The following is a 17,742-nucleotide window of genomic DNA, read 5'->3' on the forward strand; positions in this document are numbered from 1 at the left end:
GGCTTAGAGCATAATGTGCAATTAAATTCTAATTACAAGATTAGATTAACAACACCATACGGAATAACTAAGGTAACGGCTGTTCAAATGAATTGACAGCTCTATGCAAAATCATAAAAAGATAAACTTGTTGCATTTAGCTAAGAAGAGGTCCTTACTCTGTGGCTCTTTATTGTCAAATTTTTAAGATCTCAAAGAAACATAATAATTGATGTGGAAGTGCTTTGAATAGTCATGATTGTTTCTTCCTCTAGCTTCACACTTTCTTGTAGAAAAAAATTAAACAAAACACACACCAAAAAAATGCACCACATTCTCTGTGTGACTATCATCTTATGGCTAAACAGGTCACAGAGTCCTCCGGCATATTTCTACATGGGAGATGTAGAGAAAACTCCAACATGTTTCGTGCCATAGATGGAAGCTGGTTCCATGCACGTGCTTTTGAATACTTTAGGTTTGTACCTCTGAGTTGAAGCGGATCTGGCAGACATTGCAGGAGATGACCGGTCTTTTAGTCTTGACCAGAGGAACCCCAAATGTGTGGTTGAGCACAGCCTTCTGCACCGGGTCCATCTGACAAATAGGAAGACAAGAAAGGAGAGTGGAAATCTGTGAGCTATAATTCATACTTTGTGTATCTGTGCTCCCAAAGTCCTGGTGTCACATGTCAACAGGTCAGTTTGCCATTATGTTGCAAGAGATGCATGTATTGTGACCTTTAACTCTAATGGGGGGGAAAAGTATTTTAAAAAAGGCCCAGATTTTTCCAGTTAAGGAACTCAGCTTAAAAATCTATAACCAGATGCAGGATGGATTAAGTGCACAGACAACACTGTTTACAGCATCTTTCCAGCATTTACTTAACGTCTGGGTTTATCTTCAGCCACAGTGTTGACAGCATGTTGCTACAACTCAAGCTCAGGCAACTAATCGCTCTGATCCTGACCAGGTTGCAGCGTCACATAGTCCGGTGATAATTGTTTCAGCTGGGATGTCAATCATCTGTCTGCCGTTAAGCACCTTGTATAAATTTAACTAACTTACTTAGCAGCACCTCCAAAGTGTGAGTGTTTAAGCCCTGTATATAAATCTGACCCAGACAAAAAAGACCCAGCCGACATTATTTTAACAGGGCTCCCTTCCAATTATTAATCTATCTTTGAAGCTCAATTTATCCAGCAATCACTGTTAGTTGACCTTAGCATTAGTCTGGACTCAGTTTCCACAACAGACAGTTATCTGATGCATGCCTGCAGCTAAAGCAAGCAACGGTTACAAAAATAAGTGTTTGGGTGTGCAAAACAATAAAAAAAAAAAAAAAATTGAAAGTCTTTAATGCTTGTTGTTTTGTTTCATAAGTTCATGAGAGAATGAATGTTCCAGATGATTCTCCAAGTCTAATTCAAGCCTGAAGTCTGACAAACTCTAAATGACTCAGTTTGGTTGATTTCTGCATTTAGTTTGGATGATGATCAAGCTTTCCCTCAAGCTATCTTACACCAAGTACTACAGTTTCATCTGATATACAAATGGCTGAAATGCCTGAGGAGAAACAGAAAAAAAGGTGGGTTGAATTTAATACTCTAATAAGTCAAGCTCAAACATGATTTTTTTTTTTTCAAAGAACTTGCAAGTTCTTAAAACAAACAACAAAAATAGGGAGGAGCTCAAAGACATTTAGCTGGGCAGCAAGAGAATACAGAAACACACCATCTGGAGGAGTGAAAGAGAGACAGAGTGGGAGAGAAAGATTAATTGGAATAGATAAAAAAAAGAAAGCTGGGGAAAATTAGGAAAGAACCCTGACAGAGGAAGAAATGGAGAGGGAGAAAAAGGCCTGGACATCCTCACAGATCACGCATGCTTATCTCATTTGTCTCTCTATCCCATACTCCACGTTCCATGACTCCCTCTTGTTCTCACCACAAAAACGGTCTAAAGCAAGTTTGGCTGCTAATTTAAATGGATGAGGGCTGGTTGGGGATGGAGCAGAACTGTCTTAACATCCACACAAAAAGAACAGCTCACCCCATTAGTCAATGCAGCTAAAACCAGTAAAATACTTTTAACACAAGGAGTGCAAGTCACTGATCAAACCCTTCCAGCCTTTGTCAGGTGTTACCTAAACTCAATGCTCTGGGTCTCATAATGTGACCCTTCAACCACCTGTCTGAGAAGAGTTTAACATGAGGCCGAACAGGTCTGAGTAACTGCTGCACATGAATAATGGCAATTCTCTCCAGCCATTTAGTCCAGCTCTCTTTGTGTGGGTCAGCTATGATCCATCTAGTTGATTCAGCTGTTAGAAACACAGCTGCCAAAAAGCCTTTTCTAGAAGGCAGTTCACATGGCCTCATACCCAAATTCTCTCCAAAAACATGTTTTCACGAAATAAGAGCAGAGCACTCCGATGTAACTGCAGAGGGAGTTTCCAAAACTCACTCACACAGTTTTTTTTCACTGTTACATATTTTAAACTCTAACAGGTAAAACCTTTATCTTGACAAATAATGATGATGTCATGTTGTTGTGCGGTTCTTTGAAGGTGTCAAGAACTCTGCTTGACATGAGTAAGCTACAGAGACCACTGACTTCAGTGTCAAACACTGGTAATATCAACAGCTCCACATAGACTGAAGACAACTGAACTGTCTTCTGGCACTACACAGTAACGTAAACATCCTCTTCTACAGATTAGTGCATATTTCACTTCCTTTTTTTGTCCCACTTTTTCATGTTTTTCCATCTTTTCTTAGTTTCTTTCTTTTTCTCCTGCTTGTTTGATCAGCTATCTGACACCACATGTTTCAAACGTTTGATTTCCCTGTAGCGAAGGATGCCTCGCTCTGTACACTGAGTAGAGCCATTCTGGCAGCTGCAGTAAGGTGCCAGATAAAAGCAACCTTTGAAGCACAGGTTCTGCGGTACTTTTGAGTTGCATCAAGATTAAGACACAGTTAGGTGGAAAGCTGAAACAGAAATGCAAAACAAACAAAAAAAAAAAAAAAACAAACCTACACGAATTTACTCACCCTCTTCTCCTCTGTGTCTGTGGAGGCATGAAGCTGCATTGGTCCTCCTGTGTGTATACTGCTACCCGAGGTGAGGGTCTGGGTCTCAGGATGTGTGAGACTGAGAGTTTGTGGTAAAACCTCCTCACTCATTCAACTTACTGGTGGGTTATCAATGCTGAATGCAGACTGACTAAAAAGAAATTCAGGACTTGTGCCTAGTGATGCATTGCCAGCAAATATTTTTTTGTTTCTCCTTCTTTTAGCTTCTCTTTTGGATGATGTAGGAAAAATCTCTGCCTCTATTTTCTAACGCATGACCTAACAAGTGCCTATTCCTTTCCTTCAGCCTCTCCCTCCTCTGTCTGTCGACTACTTTTTTTCTATGTGTGCCTTACACTTCCCTGAATTTCCCTCTCTGCTTTCCAGTTTTCTCCTCCCCTTCTCTCTCTGTGTGTCTTGCTTGCTCCTCTCTTCTTTGTGCATATCCAATCTGCCCAGATGCAATATGGACTCTGCTAGAGTCCCACTCTTTCAAGTTTACACCACCAATGAAACATCATCCTCAGCCACTGGAGCTTTTACCCTGCCTATGAATAAAGGTCTTTGGTTACTTGCTGCAGTTGTTTAAAGCCTTGTATAAGATGCAAAGATGACTTTGTTTAGACTCATGTAAGCAAATAACCCTTTTAACAAATACAAACCTTTTTCTTGTTTAAATCTGTGTAGTGTATCTCTGAAATAGATAAAAAAAAAAAAAAGAGGACAACTGAAGTATCTTCCACAACAAAGTGAGCTAAAACAAAATCTTTTTGCATAGTCTGCTTTTAGAAAACTTTTTTTGCCATCTTATGGGCAAACTTAAGGATTAATGTTTTTAGTAGTTATGGCCAAAATTAGTTGCAGTCTTGTTTTAGGATCTTGTTTTGGGTCCATTTTGGTGATGCTGCCATGTGTGAATTTAAATGACTTATTTCCTCAAAACCCTAAGAAAAAGATATGCATTATATTGCACATTTTTTTAAAACTGCCTCCACTGTTCTCCTTTACATGCATGAAGACATTTCAATCATGAAGGCACGAGATGAAAGCACAGAGTTATGCTTAAAAACACATTAGGAGCTGAACAAAATTTGTTTTAGGTAGGCATTATTTTAATTGCTCATCCTAAAATCAACAGGTATGATTAACTGTCTGCTAATTAGAAGATTAGATCTTTAATAAAGGTAATTGAAAGAGGCCTGTGCTGCTCATTAATATTTTTAGGAGTAGAGTGAATGGATAGATAGCAGACCAGATTCTGTCATGTATCATTTCAGACAGCTTTGTACAGTATGATTAGACTGGATGGAAATTCCTTTTATCCTTAGCAAGCATACAGTGCAGAATGTCCAACTCCAAAGTGCACATGTAAGTGCCTATATCGGGTCTAACTGCTGCAGATAAATAATTCACCCTCGTCACTGTCTATGAGCACATTGAGCGAGACAAGCAGGTATAGAGGACAAATCCTATTAGAGGGCAATTAAAGCTGTAAATGGCTTTAGGAAAGGTCATTCCTCAGTTCCAAGGCTAATAACACTCAATGCGAAGTAGTGTCATCATGACTGTATATAAACAGCACAGAGCACTCATTAAAACAAAACAACAACAAAAAAAAACAAAACAAAACAAAACAAAAAACAATCAGCTGTCAGCTCAGAGCAGGGATCTCTGTGTTATAATGCAGGGAGTCCATTGAAACATTTAGTTCATTCTGGTTTTTCATTGTGTTAATGCACAAGGAAGCTTCTAAGACAGTGATGCAAGTGATGTAACACAATATTTTACTGTAAGTCTTCCTGTATAGATTTACTCAACTGCACAACAATAAATTAAGCATAAAACATATCGGGGAATGCTAAAGGCTATGACTTACTTCATAGCAAAACATCAAGACAGAGCATTAATTTGCAGTCCCCAAAGTAGTTTCCCTTTCTATTCTGCTTTTTACACCACACACCAGAGATCAAAAACAGCTGAGGCTGTGTAATACACCTCAGGCGCTGAACACTCTTCCCCCAGATCTTTAAATCAAATACCAGCTGAGTAAGGCTAAATATGCCAGTCAACCATTTTTCCATGTTTTTTTCAGTGTAGTTCAAGAGAATCATTGAATCTGGTTTATGTGATGGTATAGAGTAAAGCTGTAAGGTCAGACTGTCCTCCAAGCCTCTCCTATGGCCCCATCTCCTGGCCACACATTGAAAAGCGCCACTTACTCAGGGCTGCCTTTCAACCATCACCAGCAACAGCTATTAACATACACAGCATCCCTGCGGACCTTGAAACGCAGTTAACGCTCTGAAGAGGAGGATGGGGAGCAGCAGAGTGAACTGAGAGAGAGAAAGAGCAAGAATGACAGATCCAGAGGGAGATTGCAAAGGCAGAAAAAAAGAAAGGAAGGATTTTGGGCTATGCTAACAGAGGCAAGAGTTAAAAACCAGGTTTTTGCACAATTTCATTGTCTATGAATCGGAATCTTCTGGGTTAAGTGCAGTTTGGCAGTGAAAATGCTTTCACAAATATCAATGCTCAGTAAGGGCTATTAAAATAACTGTGTTGTGAAAGTGTGTTTTCACCGTAGCCTGTTAGTATGCTTGTAATGCATCGTGAAAGCACATGCCAGATATTTACAATTTGTTGAGTGCAGTTGCTACGTTTTCCCTTCACCAGACACGTGGAAACAGGTCCAGGAATAGCACTGACCCACATGTTCATACAAGTTTACTGATTTTACATGTTGTTGACATGATGGTTGTTGACATTTTTTGTCAGAGTCTGATTGGAGCAGACGCCACATTATGCTGAGCTGGTGAGACGGTAAATGTCTCTGTGGCCTAATCTAAATTATGTTAGTTAGAGCCTTGGGAAGAAGGAACAGGAAGATCCTTCTCGTTTACTTAAAATAAATACCACATCAAACAAACTGTGATGCTTGAAGTGTTCAGCTATAAGGAAGGCCTCAAAGCTGCTCTTTAATTATTTGTCTTTGATTTAAGGAATTGGGCAGAATATTGCAGATGAAATATGGCAGTCATGGGAATGCCCTGTTTCGCTAACAGATATATTTTTAACAAAGATGTAGAGGCAAAACTCAATTAATTTAAAGACATACTTTCATCATTAACAAGAAGCACTCAGAGAGCGCAGACCATTGCCAAACCATAGGGTCAGTCATCTGAGAAAAACTCCAAAAAAGCCGAACAGTCGACCCTGTACCCCCTATATTTTGAAACTTCTGGATCAGATTTAGAATCTCAACATGATCACGGTTCAAACAATATTGGTTTATTACATCTACTAAGATGTCTTTTTTTTTTTTTTTTTTTTTTTTTTGTCAGTGATTCTGGTATCTGATGATTTAGAAGCTGCATTAACAAAACCATCCCTATCCTCCCAATAGTAAACATTCCTCAAAAAACAACTCTTGGGTCCAGACGGTGATCCAGATCACCCTGAAAAAGTAATTGCTTGTTGCTTTATTCCATTTCTGACATTTCCTTAAAGATTTCATCAAAATCCGTAAATTACTTTTTGAGTTATGTTGTTAACACACAGACAAAGGCCACCAAAAACATAATAAAAAATGAACAGAAACAGAAGAATGAATGCAGAATAAGCTTTGGCTTTACTCCAACAAATGAACGAGGAAGGCTCAAATGGGGCAGAAATGGTCAGTTTCCTTTACTCCAATAGGACCAAGTATATCCTTGACAGGACACCATTCATCTCGAGCTGCAACTAGAAGCTGGCCTGTTTGCCCTGTTCTGTAACATTTTATACACTGAATGCATGGATCCTCTACCGGAGCTGCATGAAAGCCAGAATGACCAGCCGTACACTCATTATTGAGTCTTAGACGTAAGATACAATAAATCAATATCATCTGACATCCAGCGCTCTGTTTCGTTACTTTAGCATTATATGATGCTATTTTTCTAACCCCCCCCCCTCAATTAATTGATAAAAAAGTCTAAATACATTTAAAAAATGTTTTAAATTTGTTAGCTGATTGTTGTAAGCTAGTAAGTATTTGAGATTTTTATGTGAAAATACAAGCCTAAAGTAATCCCACATGCCAATCAATTAATTATTGATTTATTGGAGCTTTATCTACTTTTGAATGAGAAAAAATATTCAAAGGGACAAAAAAAAAATAAAAAAATTGCTATTTGGTCTGGTATTGAAAGTATCATCAATACTAATACTGATGCTTTATGCTTGAAATTTCACAATCATTTAATGATTTAGCCTTTAAATCTTAATGATTATTATTATCATAGGAAAACTCAATATAAACATTACTGTCATATATATATATACATATATATATATATATATATATATATATATATATATATATATATATATATATATATATATATATTCCTTGATTTTTTGATGGACACCTTGGCGGAGGTAACTAGTTCATCTAAAGCTATATGACACAAACCACCAACATTCATACTTTTTTTTTGGGGAGGAAATGGGCTCTCTTCTGTGTTTTCCTTTCTGCAATAGATAATTTAAAGAGAGCAGTGAATGTGTCAGTGTATGTATGATCAGCTCTCACTGTGTTGAAGTTGTGGAAGAGGCTCAAGCTGTGTGGAGGATGGGGTGTTTCCATAGGGAACTGCAGGAAGGGCTTCATGTCCAGGTGTGGCTGGATCACTGTGGGGGTCCGTAGGAACGCAGGAACTGCTGCCCCAGCCCGGTTAATGCCTCCTAAACACAATAAAGGAGACACAAAATGTACATTTAAACATCACATTTTGCATGAAGGACAAACTATGAAAGCAGTTTCTGTACTGAAACGGGATCTCAAAAGGAACATCAGCATAATTGTGCTGTAAATGCAATAATTTCAGTGGGGACAGAGAAAAGCTATGCAATGACCCAGAAGAACACGCAATGTTTAAACCGCAAGAAGAAAAGCAGCAGTTTAGGATGCATCATTAATTGTTTCGGACTATGCACAAAAATGGTGCAATATTGGGGGTTTTGCAAAATTTGCAGAATTCACATGTGGGTATTTTGTTATGCAAATAAATAAATAAACATTAAATGAAGCAGGAATGTCATGTAGAAGAAAATAATTCCACAGTGGCAGCATGGATTCCTCCACCAGCCTGCCAGTCTGCTCCCTTTTTTCCTTTCCTCTCTTGGGAGACATGCAGTTTGATGATAATGACTTTGATTAGCTGTTGGATCACTTAGTTATGTCTAATTATGGTATGTATGAATCACAGTCTCTGATTCCTCTACTCATGTCTGACACATGCTCCCTGCCTTTATATGTATCCAATGAACTGTTTTGCCCTTTTCCATGACCTGAAAAAACATGGCTTATGAACAAAAGTAGTGTAGACACACACAGAAAACACACTTAAACACATAATTCTAACCAACTTGATGTCTAATTCAACTCTTAAAAACATATGAAGCTGACTTAATGATACTCAGCTCCCTTTTCTCGTCACTGCTCCCATCTGCCTTCCTCTCCTCCTTATCCCCCCTTGTCTCCTCCCTAACCTCTGTCAAGGATGATAGTGACGGGGCCCACACAGCAAAACTCAACCTCAGCAAGCTCTTAGATTAAGCCTCTTAATATCCGCAACTGGATTGCTGTGGCTTTCAAATTCCTCTGAGACTTAAAGCTTTGCTGCTCTCCTTTTTGGGATTGCTCTAAGCTACTCTTGTGCTCTGTTGCTGGCTGTCCCTCGCTCTGCTGCCTGTACTGCAATGCATTTCTACCTGCCTCCACACTTTCACATGGTAATGTGAGCATTATTTGACACCTCTGCATTTTCATCAAGCTTAACGTCAACTGAATGTGATCAGAGAACATAATATGACTGCTGCATGGACAAATATGATGTTACCAGATGGAGCCTCTAAAGTTTGGATTAGAGGGAGTGAGAGCAAAAAGGATGGAAATATTGACTTTGTAGAAGTGCAGTGAAAGTGCTGTCTCAGCTGAAGCTCAGCTACCTTCTGCTGCGCATCTGTAGGCCTCGAGGTGGAGAGGACTGCATCATTACCTAGACATGTAAGCTTCCTCCATAGAGCAAGCCATCAATGTACACATGCACACACGTATGCATGCATTAACCATGCTAAGCCACACAATAATTCATTCAGAATGAAATGCAAGTTTGAGCTCAACTGCCAGTCGTTAGTTACCAGCTGGTGCGGTGCAGCTTCCTTGGTTTTAACTTTTTCTATTTCCTTTAAAAATTAAAAAGTGTTTTCTGTGTGTTATTTCAAGTATAAAAATTGCTCATTTTTGTCAAAAGTGTAAACATGCAGTTTCCAGTCTTTAAAGCTGTGCTTCCTCTGAATGTTGTTTGTTGTGATGAGAGTGGATAGGAGGTCCTGTAACTGTTCTCTTCTCCACCTCTACCTCCATGACTGATGACAGCAGTTCATCCCTTGGGGCTGAACCACTAAAAATATGACTAATATGCTGCTTGACTACATTTATCATGACACCATGCCACATCTTGATACCTGGCCTGCATTTGTCTCTTTGCACAAGCATGTGTGCAAGTGCACTGTATGTTTTGCTTGAAAGGGGGGGACCTTTGTTAGCAGCATTTGCACCATAGTAATGTTTGCAGCTCCCCAGCGAGCCTGCACTTGAACACAAAGATTGCTATTGGCAGTGGGTCAGGCAGTCTCTGGCAGGCAGACAGAGAAATTGGCTGATTGCAGAGCAGAACGTGGCTCTGCAGCAGCAGGAGAAGCTGAAATCTGAGGAAGTGAATTGAGCTGTGGACCAGACAGAAGTGAGAGTAGCCGTCGTCCTCTGAGCAAAGACAGAGCATGTACCATCAGGGACAAGCTTGCGTTTATGGAGGCATGTGTGTGTTTGTCAGTGTGCATAAATCATACTCTGGCTACAGTGTATAATTACCTCATTAATTTAATCTCTCTTTAGGGATGCTCTCACATTGTAAATTAAACAAACTGCTGTACGGTGCAGGAAACAAACTGTGTGACCAGCACAGATATGCTCACATTGTTTGTGTATGGTTGCACTTTGCTGCATTCTGCTTCATGAGAAACCGTGCATTTAATTGAGGGCCACTACAGGGAAAATTAGGAATATTTTTTAAGAAAAATAATTCTGAAACATAAGAAAACAGGACATTAAACCACAGAAAATATTTACACTATTTTCCTTCTGTGCATGAAAAAAAATGCCAAAAAATCAATAAAAAAATAAATAAAAATGGAACTACAGCTCATTGAACAATCAGCAGCTATTTTAATAACCATTTAATAATCATTCAGTGAGTAAAAATTTCTAGTTTTTACTTTTTTAAAAATATCTCTCTTTGGGTGATGATAACATTTTCTTTCTTTTTTTTTTTTCACAGTGTACAATAAAAAAAAACAATAATACAAGCCAAGAGAAAAGAGACATAACTATTGACTTCAGAAAATTGGGATGGGCATTTTACACAATCTTCTGGCATTTAAATAAATAAATGAGAAAATAATACCTTCAACCAACAGTGAATGTAATTATTGTCTGTAGAAGTAAATAAAGTTAAAAGTGTGGTTGCTTTTGATACTCCTTCTCTGTCTCTTCTCTCTACTGACTGTTGGGGACATATCTGTTGGAATATCAGTGTGAGACAAAACGATTGGACAGCCTAGAAAAGCTGACAGGACTCGGGCAGTGATTTGGATTTAAACCCTCTGACATGCCAGGAATCCTACCAGGATTGTAGGGGCTATATAATCAAAGCTGTTAAAATTGCCTGTGGGACACTGCCAGAAGGATTGGTGTTGAGGCTAGTGCCTCATTTAATATGTAGGTCTGTGTGAGAATTTTTATGGATCATACTATCTATGGACCAGTGGACTTTTTGTGCCCTGAAGAGAATTTTGATTTAGGCTTAAACTATGTCTAACACTGTAGGGAGTGCACGCTACTGCATTTACTTCAAGAGTTCACACATAAAATGAGGAAAAAGCCGTGCTGATATTGTTTGTCCATGTTATGATTTAATCGTGAAAAAGACTAAACCTACAATCTGTAGCTGGAGGCAGATAGAAAACAGTTAAAGTAAAAACTGCATCAAACAGACCGAGCAGAGGGGGTAAAAGAGGGTTAAAATTAGAAAGCAGGGAGAAGAGAGATCAGAGGTAAGAAGAGGCTGATTCTTCCATTTGGAATAATTTTCCAGCCTGCGTGGCCCTGATAAATCTGCTACTGGCCACTTTCCCTGCTCCACTTCCATTTGGGAAATATATACAGTATATACATACACATGTGCACACACATACACAAAATTAATTCATGTTTTCCATACGACAAATTCAATTCCCTGACTTTGTCTCTAGTACTTGTGTGGCAAGTACCAGAGGAACCCCACAACTTCCTTAGGATCGCTGCCTGTTTTTACTTTCTCAGTGTATGTAATTCCCACTTCATGAAGGAAAAACAATCACTTAGAAAATAAAGAGCATAAAGTTAAGAACATGCTCAAAACCAATGATCCATATATCAAAACAACTAGTGATGCATGGAGGTTTCACCTAAGGAATTCATTCGAGAAAGTACGCATTGCTGTGTGTACTACATGTTATTTAAACTGTATATGCAGTAAGATTATTGTATAGTTAGAATACTCAAACAAGATTTATTCATGTGAATGCACTCTTGTAAAAAGGGGATAGAATGCTACATGAGCTTCTAAACAAAAAGCTGTTTCTAGTATCTAGGCTAAGAGAATCTTTTCATGTCTTGAGATTATCTAACAGGCTGTGGAGGTTGCGCCACACTGTGCTCAGCCTTCATTCCCATGGGCGGTGGGTGCATTCAGGAGGGAACAAAGGGAGCAGGGCAGTTGGCACCAGCCATGCTGGACAGGCACAGATGTGCCCTGGTTGTTGGCAGCAGGGGCAGAGAGAGGAAGGTGGTGACGGTGAGGCTGCCAACTTGCCTTTCTGCAGGTCTGTGAAGCAGGCACCTGTCCCCCACATGGCCCAGAGGGTAGAGAAACATCACAAGATACTTGATTTATAGTCAGTGCTGCTGATTTTTTTGATGCTGGATTATTATACATAGCATCTGATTTGGATTAACATAATGAAGCGGCAACTAAGAAATCTCTCAATATCTCAAGGTTTTGTGCCAAGCGGTAGCTTTTGTGATTTACTGAGGAGCGTTCATAATTTATTTTATCGACCAAGTGTTTTTGGCGCATTGAGATTTCAGAGTAACTGCTGCCTCTAAATCCTGAGAAAACCTGCCCTCAGTGTGTGTATACATTATTGAGATAACTCTGAAGTCAATGAAATGACTTAAAGAGACTGAGGCTTTACTGGGAGATTCCTCAATATAATCCAAGCTTCTCAAACATAATTTTTTTTTCTCTTAAAGATTCTCATACAGCAGAAACACGACAGGCAGCTCCTCGGTCTGAGCCTGACAAAAATAGTTTGCTTGCCAACTGACAAACTCATGCAAGAGATCCATTGCCACATTTTTTCAGAGCAGTGCAAAAGGAAAGGTCTAGGTACCTAAAACAAGAAACTTATTACAATTACAGTTTCACTGGGCAGGTAGTGTACATGTTGTGTACATTTCTGCTCAATTGTTGTTTTATTGTACTGCTGAAATTATTGTGCATATTCTCTCCTTTTTTTTTCCATCTCTCTGTCTCATCTCTTGCTTCCCTCATGATGACCTCAGAGTAAATTCAGTGCCATACACAGCTGTGCACACATCTAGACGAATAACCTATTTTTTTCTGCCGTGAAAGCAGATTGTGAACAAAAAGGGGAGAGATCATGAAAAGAAAACAATCATTTTTCCATTCAGGATTCCCTTTCAGTCTCAGGACTTAAAAGGTTCTTATCATAACTACAAGGACAAGCAACAGGAGCTCAGGCCTGACTGAAATTCCAGCACAAATGAACAAAGAAAATAGCACTCTCAAAGTTAGCTGAGTAGTATGTGAAACAGACAAATGCGTGCATTTCAAATGACATGAATATGTGCTCAACCACATCTTTTTCTCTTACACACACTTCTACCTCACTTGCACACATACAACGGACTTCCAATTCAAGCTGATGAAAGGTAACGTTCCACATGTCTCCCAGGCTTTACAGTTGTGTCAGTCATAAAGCAGGTGACTCGGTTTACCTCAAACACCCCCACCCACGCATGTGCACACACAACCATTTTCACATTCACATAAAGCAGGATCAGCCGAATGTGTCACCTGTCACTTTCAGATTTTGCAGTACGAAGCATTGTGCAGGTCATTTACCCCAACTGTTTGTCTGCCAGCTGCTGCATCCTGTGCTAGACAGCTTCACAGACAGCTGTGGAAGCAGCATCCTTCCTCCAGATAGCTGTCACAGCCTCTCCAAGAAATGAATTATAGACTCAGGGTCTCTGACTCACAGGTAGTGATGTGGCTCATCAGGGAAAGCAGTGAGTGGAACATGGAATGCACGGTTAAGTTTACCACTTTCACATCACATACACAAAACAATCCAAAACATGAGCATGTTTGTCTGAAAATGACCACAAGAGTGTGCTACAGAGTCCTTGAAGCCATTTCTCCAAGTTCTTATTTTAGTTCCTTAAAATGGTTATAAAACATGAAAATGTTGTATCCAGTTATATCTCGCCCATCTTTTCTAATCATGGAATTCTAATTTCTAGCTTCCTATCAAAGTGAAAACATGAATGCAAGATAGGTGGAGGGAGATAAAGATCTGCTTGATTTGCTGTCTGGAACGTTTGGCGCTATGCTGTGCTTTAATAGGAGGATTATGCAAAGAGGGAAGCTGGGAAAGCTGAAACTTGTTTCATGGCTACAAATGAGAGTAGGCTTCTGTGTTTGCCTTTGTGCTGTATAAAAGGTATGTGCGCTTGAGTATGTAGGGTAAAAAGGTTACAAGAGCTTAGTTACTGTGAAATGGTACAGTGGTTGCTGCTTAAGACTTCAGCAGAGTGCAAAGCATAGTTTTAGCTTTAATCCAAGTATATGCACTGCAATGTTTATGAACACACAATTAGTCAGAAATTTCCAAATTACCCAATAAGTGAAGTGCAAGTCGTGATATTATTTTATTGTTTTATATTGTGAGATTCGTAACTGGTTATAAACTGGTTATAAAGCTAACTTTGTTTCTGTAAACAGCCTAACAACATTGCATTTGTGTACATACTTTTACATCCATTGGACTTAGACTTTCTCCTCTAATTGTAGGTCTTTGAGGTTTAACTAAATCTGCCAATTTGAAGAACAGTTGTTTTACTGTTTCATTGTACTGTAGACAAAAGTAATGTAAGGCTACAGCATGTATAGTAATATGCCTATGATATGTGGCTAAAAGAAAACAAACAAACAAAATGCCAGCGGTATGCGAGTCAAATAAAGGTATAGCTTCCAACAAGTCATCAGAGCTTGTCAAAACTGCATGGATCACTTGCATTGTTAATATTTTTGAGTGAAAATACAAACAAATATGAGTTCATCCCCACTCCAAACACAGATACATTCACCAGAAACTCAAACCGCTCACAAAACTTAGTTCTAGAAAAATTCATTTTCACCAGCAGTTTTATAGCCAAACTATCTTGTATAACAAATAAGACTAAACATACATTTTTTCCCTATTTATACATGCACAAGAAATTACTCTCCTATAAGACACTAAATGTTTCCTTTTCTCCCAAAGGGGAACATTGTGCTTAATGACAGAGTAGATGGGATGGTAATGACACCCTAGTGAGATAATATGATAAAAAAAAGCCCCCCAAAAGCTCCTACCTTGATCTCTTCTAAGTAGGTGAATCAAGACTGGAGGATTTAATTGCCAGTCTGTCTCTTTGGTAGACACAGAGGAGCTGACTGGGGATTCCACGAAAGATGGAGAGAAGACAGATGGGCAATAGAGGAGGAGGCGTAATGCAAAAATAATGGGATGGAATGTGATGAAAACAGCATGCCTTTGATACTCTACCTTCCCAAGGATTTGAACTCACAGCTCCATCATACACACAACACAGAATTGTCCAGAATGAACACCAGTACTAATGCACTTGCTTGGATCACAGCAGCAGATGCACACTTCTTTAATCTGTCAGATAAATCTTCTGCTGGCTACATAACTAGCAAGTAAAAATTTCCTTCTTCTGCAGTTACGAATAGTGCACTGGTGAAGAGGGGCATTTATGTATATGCTGACATGTACATACATGCTTTCACATGCTTTCATATGGACAGACTGATCTTGGTCTTTATGTGTTTACATGTTGTAGAACTTTAATTATCCTTTCAAAGACAAATCCCTCTAGAATATGCCCTCTCTTCTAACACTAGCTCTGTATTATCTACCCATGCGGGTGCAGTAAAGGCGGACTGGTGAAATTGCCATCCATCTGACTGAGACTCAAAGCTTCCAATGAAAATGACATAATGATGTTTTAGTGAACTAGTCACATGCCTGTCTTTACATTACAGCTTATCAATGCAATATCATTACATCGTCTTCAGTGATAAAAACAATACCACATAATTAAGTCTGAAGTGTAACACAGACACAAAATAATTCTGCAGAGCTAGGCTCAGCAAGTGTTTAGCCTGTGTGTGTGTGTGAGTGTGTTCTGTATGGTGATAGTGAGTGTTTGTGCTGTTTTGAGGTCAATAATGACAGACAAATAGCTGTCAGGGTTAATGGGAGGGGACAGCCAGGGATGATGAGAACACAGAGAGAGCAGCTCCGAGCCGCTCAGCACTGGCAGAAGCTGGAGCCGGGTTTTGCTGTGTTGCCACAGCGTTCACAGAGAGAGGATCACAACGAAGACATAAAACAAACACGTAAAATTAGACACATCTTTCTGTAACTTTAATATTTAGTACATACCCTGACCCATAGCCCGTGTTTCATATAACCACAATTCTTAATGAAAAAAATAAAAATATAAAATATAAAAAGGATATGCTCTAAGAATCTGTATATTGCATATAAAAATACCCATGTAGCTATAAGTGTACATGGTTGTCTGCATGTGTTTGATCTGTGATGGATTGACAGTCTGTCCAGGGTACATCCCACCTGTTACTTATTGTTATCATTGCTATTAGGTCAGGCTCCAGCTCCCTCTAGTCCTCCACAAAATAAAGTAGGTAAAACAGCCAGTATTAAAGGTGCAGCAGAAAACTTGGCTGATTAACATTACATCTTTCTAAGTAACTTAATGAGTAACACATTACATAACTTTCCGTCCTTAAAACTTTACGTTCCGGACTCGTTTGATGATACAGTAACATCTGTTATGTGTTGCCCAGCAGTGTCCCGAAACAGCACTATACAACTTGCTCATCCAGGACACCTTGTGACGTTGCAGCCAGGTTTCGCTTTATGCACCATGTCACATTCTAGCAATCAGATATAAACACACTGGTCGTTAATGTGCACCGTGACGGACTCAGCAAAGAAATAGCAAGAAGACATGATGGAAGGAAATGAGGAAAAGAAAGAGAGAAAGAGACAGAACAAGAGATAAGAGTCAAGATAAGACTGTCTTTTACTGGCAGGAAAGAGCTCACAGTACAGGTAGGATGCAAGATGGATGCAAATCAGCTGTTGAAAGGGGCGCATCAATAAGAACATTTCTTTAGTGCGTCTATAACATGGAGAAACACAAAAAATGAAAGCTGTGTTTTAAAAACCGAAAATAAATGTGAAAATATGTATAAAAATCCAATGTAGGTTGAGTCAAGTCAATTGGACTGGTTCAGCTGACTTCATTCTATCAATGTTGGATATTATGACCTGGATTTATGATAACCTTATGATAACCTTATGATAACCTTATGATAATCGCGTTAATTATTACATTAATTATGTTGCGATTAACCACAATTAATCATGCAAAAAGATAGTCATAAAATGTCTTACCTTTGCTGTCTCGCCTCAAAACTTACAACAAGCAGGATGAAACTGCATTTAAGTTAAAAAAAAAAAAAAAAAAAAGTAATACTAATAATATGTTTTCATTGTCTTCTGAGAGCAGTTTCCCATCCAAAAACATCACAATTTCTCATCAGAAAATGTTCTCATGTCTAGTTTACCTGAATCAAAAATCTGTTCTTACTGTAAAACATGTTCTACACATGCTCTACCCTTCAGGTGTAGCAGCCAGTTCTGTGATCCATCAGATTTTGTGTCTTAAACAGGAAGTGCAGTTTTAGCTTGCGTTCTCACAAGCTGGAACGCTTATGTTGCACCACTTTCACAACTACCACAGCTCACAGGTGATACTTTGACTGACATCCAAGACAAACCCCTTAAACAACAGATTTCTCATTCCACCCCTCATCCTCATTTGTCGTCTTTTTTTAACTTCCTTTTGCTCTCTCTCTCTCTCTCTCTCTCTCTCTCTCTCTCTCTCTCTCTCTCTCTCTCTCTCTCTCTCTCTCTCTCTCTCATTCTCTTTCTTTCTTTCTTTCTCTCAGGTTTCCATCTTTTTAGGTGTTGTAATGAAGGCTCATCCCTTGACTGGCTGCCAGTCAGGCTAGTATGGTGATCACAGTTTTATCCAGAGGAGATGTGTCTGACTACTACTAGCTGTGGGCAATGTCTGAGTCAGAGATGGATGTGTTGTAGGAGTGCTATGACAAGGAACCAGGGCATTGCTTTGTTG

At 39.1% G+C, this 17,742-nt stretch overlaps 1 protein-coding gene across 3 annotated transcripts in view; it reads right to left on the minus strand.

Moving 5' to 3' along the window:
* The window catches only part of znf385a (zinc finger protein 385A), a 61,652-nt gene that overhangs the window by 17,121 nt on the left and 26,789 nt on the right, over positions 1-17,742 (minus strand). For 2 of the 3 annotated variants that reach the window (XM_042004580.1, XM_042004581.1), the window contains exons 2-3: positions 7,630-7,781; positions 466-576 (exon numbers count right to left, since the gene is read on the minus strand). In XM_042004580.1, the coding sequence (XP_041860514.1) occupies positions 466-576; positions 7,630-7,781 (263 nt within the window). Of the gene's footprint in view, positions 1-465; positions 577-3,035; positions 3,423-7,629; positions 7,782-17,742 lie in introns of those variants that run through there. The other variant, XM_042004582.1, reaches the window with a different exon arrangement.

This window comes from Melanotaenia boesemani, chromosome 13, assembly GCF_017639745.1.
Source record: "Melanotaenia boesemani isolate fMelBoe1 chromosome 13, fMelBoe1.pri, whole genome shotgun sequence".
Classification (NCBI taxonomy): Eukaryota; Metazoa; Chordata; class Actinopteri; order Atheriniformes; family Melanotaeniidae; genus Melanotaenia; species Melanotaenia boesemani.